Here is a 9,618-nt window from a genome sequence, read left to right on the forward strand (position 1 = left end):
GTCCCTGGAAGGAGTCTGCAGTCACCCGTGGTCAGCCTCTTGCTGGTCACTGCAGGGGCCGACAGGGCGGGCAGGTGGCCGTCCTCAGCCATCGCTGCCAAGCTTGTCAGGCGGGGCGGCCGCCCTCGTGTCAGTGGCCATTGACATTGTCCTTCTCACTGGACAGCATGAAGGGAGATGCCCTTGCAGTCCTCAGGGAGCCGCTCACCCAGATGAAACAGCTCCAGTGATTTTCTTTTTTTTTTTTTTGGCCCAGTCTTGAGTCTCTTTGGTCAGTACCAGCCCGTGATCAGAAAGACATGTATTCCGTCAGTCCGGTTGTTCAGAACATTCTAAACCAGTCGTTCCCACTACCTGGATTCCTTCCAGTGCCCTCCACCCCCCAAGTGTTGAGCCCTCTGGTCTCGGTTTTCACCTCTGACCTCCCCTTGGGATATCCTGGGAGCCAGCGGACCAGGAGCCCCGGGGACTGTTGCGTGTCCTAGACTGAGCCACTGCTGTGATCACGGCAGGCCCCGATCCAGTCCGCTCTCCCCCCATCACCCCCGCCCACGCTCTTCCTACCCGTCTTTCCTCTTTGCATTCCCGTCCTTTTCAAGTTTCTTTTCCTCCCCCCGGCCTGCTCCCGCAGATCTGGAAGCAGAAAGCTCAGTATCTCCAACACAAGCAGAACAAAGCTGAAGCCACGACTGTGAAGAGAAAAGCGTCCGGCTCTGAGGGCGCCGTGCGCGGGAAAGGTAGTCACGCCTCATCCCTGCCCCACCTCTCCCTCCGTCCTCGAGCTAGTGACTGACCCCCTTCCCGGGAGCCCTAGAGGGCAGCCCCAGGTAGAAAGAAGCCGATCTTCTGCTCAGGTCTCGTTCTCTGACTATGGGAGGAATTTTGGAAGTGGGAGGCGGAAGTCAGCCGGCGTTCTCTGTGAAGAGCTCATGAGGGGCCAGAGCCTTGGGACAGCGGGGAGGGCGTTTGCCTTGTGCGCAGCCAGCTCAAGTTCTGTCCCCGGCATCTCATAGGGTCCCCCGAGCACCACCAGAATTACTCAGAGTGCAGAGTCAGAAGTAATTCCTGAGCATTGCGGGGTATGAACAACAACAAAAACTTGAGAGGGAAAAAAAAAAAAAAAAGCTAGCCAGTGTTTTGGGCCGGTCCTCTATTCTATATCGCTTCTATTACCGTTTTGCAAATATTAAAACAAAAATAGGTCACGGGCCAGTTGTGGCCCCTCAGGCCATCATCGTGCCTGATACAGTTCACGGGAACGGGGTATGCGGAAGGATGTGGTTTGGATGCTACGGGCTATAGTTCGATTTCTCTCCCTTTCCCCCTCGCAGCCTCTTCCACAGGGGTGCTCTCGCCCCAGAAGAAGTCCCCGCCCACCACCATGCTGTTACCTGCCTCGCCTGCCAAAGCCCCTGAGACTGAGCCCATTGACGTCGCTGCTCACCTCCAGCTGTTGGGAGAATCCCTGAGCCTCATTGGCCACCGCCTGCAGGAAACAGAGGTGAGTACCACTGGCCTGCGGTTTCGGCTTCTGATAGGCTGCGGGTCCTGCCACTCACTCTGCAGGCCATCCTTCCGCAGAGAATTAGTGCTGGAGTACCCCGGCTTCTGATAGGCTGCAAGTCCTGTCACTCACTCTACAGGCCGTCCTCCCACAGAGCGTGCTGGAGTACTCTGGCTTCTGATAGGCTGTGAATCCTGTCACTCACTCTGCAGGCCGGCCTCCCGCAGAGAGTTAGTGCTGGAGTACTCTGGCTTCTGATAGGCTGCGAATCTTGCCACTCACTCTGCAGGCCATCCTCCCGCAGAGTTGGTGCTGGAGTCCTCTGGACACAGTGATAGAGAGGTTTCCTGCTGGTAGACGTGTCTGGAGGCTTCGGATCCACCTGCTGACTTTCAGAGTTTATACTGATTCCATCTGATTGAGAGAGTGGCTCAAAAAGAGTTGAAAATGGCGTCAACTCGTTTTTTGGAGGAGGGGGCCGTGCCCAGCCACGCTCAGGGCTTATTCCTCGATAAGTGAAGACCCCATGACAGTTTTGACAGTTTTTACTTAGAAGAGTTTGGAGTCTCCTGTGCATTTCCAGCCAGGTCTTAAACAGGCAGACTCCGTTGTGGCGGGGATGAAGAGTTCTCGGCCTGAAAAATAAGCCGCAAAGGGAGATCTCGCTTCATTATTCTGCACTCGAATTTTCCATTGCCGTGCACCCAAGGGAGAGCTTGGTTCTTTCAAGCTTCCGTTTCGGAACCGCTGACCCTGCAGAGGGGTCGTGTTCCAATTCAGATTTAGTTTCCCATCCTATTCCCTCCTTGGCTAACTCCATGCTGTAGGGTTTCCATATTTCACTGGATCATAAGAGTATTTTGTTTCAGCAAAGAAATCATACTAAGATTTTTGTTTTGTTTTGCTTTGTTTTTTTTTTTTTTAAGCCAAAAACTGGTAACTCTTCACTTTTCTTTGGAAGCTGAATTTTTTAGGGGGGTTGACGAGGTAGGGTTTGGGCCACATTTGTTGGCTCTAGGGTACTACTCCTAGCTCTGTGCTCAGGGGTTTCAGGGAGACTCGTGGAAACTGCTCAGGGGACCATGTGGCCCGGGATCTCACCAGAACTGGCTGCTTGCGAAAAGGGTGCCTTCACCCCTGTGCTGTCACCCTGGCCCCAGAAACTGCATTATTATTCAACAAATAAAGTGTCAAAAGACCACGAGAGATGACACTCTGTGTAAATTCTCAGCCCAGCATCTAAAAAAGTTAGGCAGCTTCTAAATAATTTACTTTCACATGCACCCAAGTATGTGAACGGACTTAGAAATTTCCCAGAACATTTTTCTGGGATTCTTGCTTGTCATACTCGCAGCCTTATACTTCCTAAAAAGGTAAAAGTAAAAATTTGTTTTTTGCTTTTCTTCACCTTCCTTGTTCTAGATTTTCCCTGATAGGTTATTCCGTCCGGCTGATTTGTTGAGTCCCTAGGCACCAGGCCAAGAACTTGAGTAGAAACGCTGCATAGTTTCCCCATGGCTTCCTGTCGTTGGGATCTTAGCCTTGAACTGGAAAGATAGAGTGTCTCCATGAGTAGGGAATTAAACAAGCCAGTTCCTGTAAATCGGAACTGTGAGTTACATGGCCCCAGTGACCAGAAAAAGGGGACCAATTTTCAAGATTCTTAACATTCTTACTAAGATGAAATGCACATACCATAAAGTACACCTCTTTTAAATAATAGCATTGGGGGGCTGGAGAGATAGCACAGCGGGTAGGGCGTTTGCCTTGCACGCGGCCAACCCGGGTTCAAATCCCAGCATCCCATATGGTCCCCTAAGCACGCCCAGGGGTAATTCCTGAGTGCAGAGCCAGGAGTGACCCCTGTGCATTGCCAGGTGTGACCCAAAAAGCAAATAAATAAATAAATAATAGCATTTAGTGGGTGTTAGTATCTTCACACAGTTGTGAACCAATCACTGCTGTGGAATTTCAGAACATTTGCACCAACCCCGAAGAAACCACGTGCCCATAGTGGTGCTCCATCCACCTTTTTCTCCACTCTCCCCCAGATTGAATCATTTGCAAGTATTCTCGCATTTTGTGCCGTTTCTGTGTAGCACTCACACTATCATTTACCTTCTATTTTTATTGAAACGGGTCCTTCACCCTGGTATATCGCGTCCTTGGTATATCATGAGTACAGTCCTCTTTTTATAATGCACGTCAGAATGGGTCTGTAACTACCGGGTTGCTGTTTACCTGGAGCCTGCATGCCACCTGGTTTGGGTCGCTTCTTGAAGGAACTTTGACTTAAGCCGTTCGCCCGTCTCCAGATTGGATCCCTGAAGCCTAAGGGGGCGAAATGGCTCTTACCACTTGGCCCCTCCGCTTGTGTCCAGCCCAAGTGGCCTCACCTCTGGGTCCGCCTCCTGCCCTGGGCTCTCTGAAACCGTTAGTGCAGGCGGCCGAGGAGACGCCGGGGAAGGTCCCGTGAAAGCTGACGGGGTCTGGAGGCCTTTGTCCCTCGGAGATGTGGGGGCGAGATTTTCCCTTGCCCGGCAGTGGGCCGCGCCCCCACGAGGTGCTTGCCTGAGTGACCGGTGGCGCTCTTAGCAGCATAGGGGGTGCTGGGGAGAGAGGGAGGTTATTTGTGACAGAGAGCCGGTGAGCGTGTGCGGACTGGGAAGTAATCTCCAGTGAGGGATGGGGCGCACAGCCAGAAGGCAGTGAGGACGTTAGGAGTTACAGTGACCGTCACGCTCACGTGTGGCAGGCGGCGTCCCAAGCCCTCTACTTCTCTCCTGGGGCCGCACCCCGCCGTGCTCAGGACACCTACCTCGCAGTGCTTGGAGGACCGTGCACGGTGCCGGCCCTGAGCAGGCGAGACTTCACCTTGGGACCAGCTTGCTGGTGCCCCCGCAGCAAGTATTTCCTCCTCTCGGCCTGGGGACCTCAGCTGGCAGTGCTCAGGGACTCCTCCTGGCTCCGTGCCCCTGGCAGCGCCGGGCATTGAACCGAGTCCTCCCACGTGCAGCACCCTGCACCTGCCCCAGCCCGAGCACCTTCTGCCGCTTGCTGCACCTGATCGCCCCTTGCGACAGCTGCCGTGAGTGCGGGTCTCAGGGGTCCGGCAGCCCAGGCACACCAGCCCAGAGCTCGTTCTCTCAGGGCTCTGCTTCGTGCCAGTGTTCCGGGCGGGGCACGACCGGGGGGGCTGGTGGCATGCTCCGGAGTCACCGAGACACACACACACAATCCGGACAGGATCCGAGGTGGGGATTTTGAGATGAACCAAATCCACTTGTCTCTGTAGCCGCCCCCGTGGGGGTCTGTGCTCCTCGGGAAGGCTGGCGTGTGGATCACTGACCACGGGCCTGCAGGGGTATCACACCCTGGCAGTGACCACGTGGGAGCTGTCCTCGAGGGGATGAGAAGGAAACAACCAGGGGACATGGCTTTGTGTCGAGGGCTTGCCTTGTCTGTGTGAGGCCCGGGGTCAGTCCCTGGCACCCCAGAAGGAACCCAGAAAAGGCAAGAAAATTACTTCTGGGGGCTGGAGCGATAGCACAGCGGGTAGGGCGTGTGCCTTGCACACAGCCAACCTGGGTTCGATTCCCAGCATCCCATAGGGTCCCCCGAGTACCACACCCCCAGGAGTAATTCCTGAGTGCATGAGCCAGGAGGAACCCCTGTGCATCGCCAGCTGTGACCCAAAAAGAAAAAATATGTATTCCTTCTGGGGCCAGAGAGACAGTGGAGTGGGCCAGACACGTGCCAGTCCAGGTTTGGTCCCCAGCACTCCCTCTGGTCCCCTCACCTGAGCACCGCCAGGTGTGATCTCCTGAGTGCAGAGCCGGGCGTAACCCCTGAGCATCGCCGGGTGTGGCCAGTAGAAAGACAGAATGACTTCCGCATGCTGGATTTCCACACGTCTCCCCCGCAGCCCGCTGCGTTCATGAGCTTCTGTTAAGTGCCCGCACCCAGGTCCCTGCGAGGGGCCGACGAGCCGGGAGCCTCGCCTGCCCTGCCGGCTTGCTCTCTGGGACACCCCAAGAGATTGTGGGAGCAGCTGTCCGGGGAAGTGGAGAGGCTCCGCGCTCGAGCTCTCACCTGCTAGGTGTGAGGAACCTCGGGTTCAGTTGTGGCACCACACACACATATGCGCATGCGCATACACACAGATGAACTCACCTGCTAGGTGTGAGGAACCTCGGGTTCAGTTGTGGCACCACACACACACACACACACATATGCGCATGCTCACACACACAGATGAACTCACCTGCTAGGTGTGAGGAACCTCGGGTTCAGTTGTGTCACCACACACACAACACATATGCGCGTGCGCACACACACACACACAGATGAACATGCTCAAGCGCTCGCCCTAGTAGGTGTGAAAAAGCTCACGTTCGCTTGTAGTACTACACACACAACAACACACACACACATGAACCTGCTCAAGCGCTCACCCTAGTAGGTGTAAGAAAGCTCGCGTTCAGTTGTTGCACCACACACACAACACATATGCGCGTGCGCACACACACACACAGATGAACATGCTCAAGCGCTCGCCCTAGTAGGTGTGAAAAAGCTCACGTTCGCTTGTAGTACTACACACACAACAACACACACACACATGAACATGCTCAAGCGCTCACCCTAGTAGGTGTAAGAAAGCTCGCGTTCAGTTGTGGCACCACACACACACACACACACACACACACACACACACACACACACGGCAGATACCTCCTGTTCCCACTCGAGTTCCCACAGGGTCGCCCGGGTTCCCAGAGTGGCGTGAGCGACCCCCGGCCGCAGGGGGCGACTCGGCACATCTGCTCAGGTGCTCCCTCCGCAGGGCATGGTGGCCGTGTCCGGCAGCCTCTCCGTGCTGCTGGACTCCATCATCTGTGCGCTCGGCCCCCTGGCGTGTCTCACCACCCAGCTGCCTGAACTCAACGGCTGCCCCAAGCAGGTCTTGGTGAGTTTTCCTGCATCTCTTTTATAAGAGAGTGTGCGTATGTGAATGTGTATGTGTGCATGCGAGTGTGTGCATGTATATGTGAGTATGTGCACGTGTGTGAGTATGTGTATGAATGCATGAGTGCGTGAGTGTGAGCGTGTGAGCATGTATGTGAGTGTGTGTGAGTGCATGCATGTGTGAGCGTGTGAGTGCGAGAGCATGTTTGTGCATGAGTGTGTGTGTGCATGAGTGTGTGTGTGTGTGAGTGTATGTGCATGTGTGCATGTGTATGTGAGTGCGAGCATGTGTGTGAGCATCAGTGAGTGTGTGAATGCATGAGTGTGAGTGTATGTGCGTGTCTGTGAGTGCATGAGTGTGTGAGCGTGTGAATGTGCATGAGTGTGCGAGTGTGTATGTGTGTGAGCGTGTATGTGAGTGTGCGAGCGTGTGTGTGAGCATGAGTGTGTGTGCATGTGTGTGTGTGTGTCTTTTGTTGGGGGCGGGGGGTTTCTGGGCGCTGGCCAGGCCCTGGCGCGTGCGGCTTCCTGGCGCCCGGCTCCCACTTGGCGCGTTGTTCCCTGGGACCGAGACGGCCGCAGTGTTGAGTGCCCGCCCAGCGCTCAGTGGAGCCGGAACACGTGCAGCGCCCCAGAACGATTCTTTGGAGAGCGGCGCTGACCCCCGGCAGCAGCAGTGGTGCTGCCGCTCGAGTTCCCCCGCCCCTCCTGCAGACGAGGCCAGCCTGACTCCTCGCTGGGGCCTGCACACTCACTCAGTGCAGGGGCCTGGGGTGGAGGTGGTTTCCGACGGGCCCTTTCCCCTTGCTTTGCAGTCCAACACGCTCGACAACATCGCCTACATCATGCCGGGACTGTGACAGAGCCGCCCGCCCAGTGCTGGTTTGTGTACGTGACTGTTCAGACCCTCCCTGGCCTCCGGGTCTAGGTTTTAAATTTTTATATATAGATACACACACACACACACACACACACACACGTGCGCGCGTATATAATGTATAATATATACATAGGACTGTAACTACTACTTTGCTTTTAATAATTGTATGAAATGGCAAAAGGTTTAGCCAAGAGGAAACCTTGGCATGAAGAGGGTTGTCAGATTCTTTTTTTTTTTTTCTCCTGTGGTGGATATTTCTGCCTTAAAAATCAGTGTAACTTGGGGGCTGGCGGGGGGGTGCTTGTTCCGGGTGCCACGCGCAACTCCTGACAGATGGCTAGAATGTGATTTTTTTTTTTTTCCTGAGACTCGGTGGTACCTCCAGACCCATCATCACTGACCATTTGCCTTACCTGTCTCGCAGTCCACAGTGTGATAGGAAAGATTGTGGGAAGGTGCCAGTGAGCTGCAGGTACCCAGTCCAGCACTCTTCCGCTCCGAGGGACGGGAGGGGGTGAGGGGGGGCGGGGAGCTGGGGTCAGGGCTCGTCCTGATTCCTGCCGTGCGGGTGACCGTGTCTTGAACCCGGTCAGGATCCTTGGTACCGCGGCAGCCTCCGCAGAGGCTGGGGCACCACCCCGTGTGCCCGGGCCATGTCAGACACCCCGGGGGTTAAAGCTGCCGGTGCCGGGAAGGGGCCTCCGGAGACTTAGCAGAACTCCTCCGCCCGGGAGGCCTCCAGGCTTCACTGTTCAGCTACTTCGTGCCGGTGGCTGGAGATGAACTTGACGCAGCGTGACTTTGAGCTCGTCTCACGGGCTCCCCCCGTGGGCAGGCCCACCGCGGCGCTGTCTTCCGCAAGCCAGTCAGCTGCAAAAAAAAAAAAAAAAGAGTACCTGATTCTTGTCTAGATTTATTTATGTGTGCGTGTGAATGTATGTTTTAATTACGTGTATTTAACTCTCCCGGATCTTAGGTTTTAATTTATCCTGTAAATTTCTGTACATATAATTTAATAACGAAAGCCCCCACCAGCAGCGGCGCCCAGCAGATAACAGGTCCTTCGTCTCTCGCTCCTTCCTCCCCTCCCCTCCCCCGGCCTCTCTGGTCTCCACTGAGCCGTGTCGGTCATCAGCTTCCAGTCGAAGGTCCCGCACCTCCCCCAGACAGCACCAACAGCAACAACAACGACAGCCGCCATCAGTTACATTCAGATTCTCGTTCCTGCCCAGGAACGTCACGGCCTCCGGTCAGGAGGTGAGATACGGGGCGATGGCTCCAGTCCCGGCTGCCTCCGTTTCCAAGGACCGACTCTTGCGCACGGCTGACACCTCTTGGCCCTGGAGCGGGGGAGCATCCCTGCCCCGCGCCACCGCCTTCCCCCGCCCGAGCGGGACCTGGTGTGCGCCAAGGCCCGTTCCCCAGGGCGAAGGCTCCCGGCAGCTCCTGGCGGCTTCCGGAATGCCCTTCTCGGCCCGGAGGAGTGGGGGGGTTCACTGAGCAAACAGAAGGAGACCCGCACGCTGGAGACCCAGCATCAGCAAGAGCGGAAGTCTGGGCTCGACGTCTGAGCCGGGACCCAGTTCCCAGAGAGTGGCCCAGGCCTCGGAGGGCACTGAAGACCCGGGCCAGGGCGGAGGTGCCAGCTCACCCTCCCCCCCCCCCGTGGCCATTTGTACACACTCATGAACTGCCCCGCCCCAGCCCCGGCCGACTCTCCCTTGGCACCCCCGCCCCGCCCCCGCTGTTGTCTTTGTATGTGAAATTTGTACACATTTGTATAGTGATCTGTACCTTGGCGGCGTTTGGTACTAGCAGGGGAGAAACTTTGGATCCAGACCTTCTTGCAGTTTTTTATATCATTGTTTTATTTCGTTTTTTTTTTTAAAAAAATAAATTCTAGCGGTTTGATCCAAACCCCATGACAATTGTATAAAGAAATAAAATTTTGTACTTATATTATTAAAAAAAATCACATTTTTTAAGATTTGTAGTCCAGTCTCGGGCATCTTTTTCCCTGCTGCTACAGGAAGTCAGGACGGAGTGAGGAGATCACATTCTACTGGGATTTTCTTAGGAAAGAAAACAGGGGGCAGGAGTTGGGGTTAGCCTGGGGTAAAGTTGCTTGGCTAGTCCTGGGTCTATTCTTGGCTCCACACATGGCTCTGAGTCCTGCCAGGAGGCCAGGAATGTTCCCCACCTTCCCCCCCCCGCCAAAAAATAAAGGGGGCTGGAGCCATAGCACAGCAGGGAGGGCGTTTGCCTT

General features: G+C 55.3%; 1 protein-coding gene across 3 annotated transcripts in view; it reads left to right on the top strand.

Moving 5' to 3' along the window:
- The window catches only part of HMGXB4 (HMG-box containing 4), a 28,238-nt gene extending 18,899 nt beyond the window's left edge, over nt 1-9,339 (top strand). For all 3 annotated transcript variants that reach the window (XM_055141502.1, XM_055141503.1, XM_055141504.1), the window contains 4 exons: nt 632-737; nt 1,332-1,501; nt 6,351-6,473; nt 7,288-9,339. In XM_055141502.1, coding sequence (XP_054997477.1) covers nt 632-737; nt 1,332-1,501; nt 6,351-6,473; nt 7,288-7,332 — 444 coding nt within the window. In that variant the 3' untranslated portion in view covers nt 7,333-9,339. The remainder of the gene's footprint in view (nt 1-631; nt 738-1,331; nt 1,502-6,350; nt 6,474-7,287) is intronic.
- Nucleotides 9,340-9,618: the final 279 nt, after the last annotated feature.

This window comes from Sorex araneus, chromosome 6, assembly GCF_027595985.1.
Source record: "Sorex araneus isolate mSorAra2 chromosome 6, mSorAra2.pri, whole genome shotgun sequence".
Taxonomy (NCBI): domain Eukaryota; kingdom Metazoa; phylum Chordata; class Mammalia; order Eulipotyphla; family Soricidae; genus Sorex; species Sorex araneus.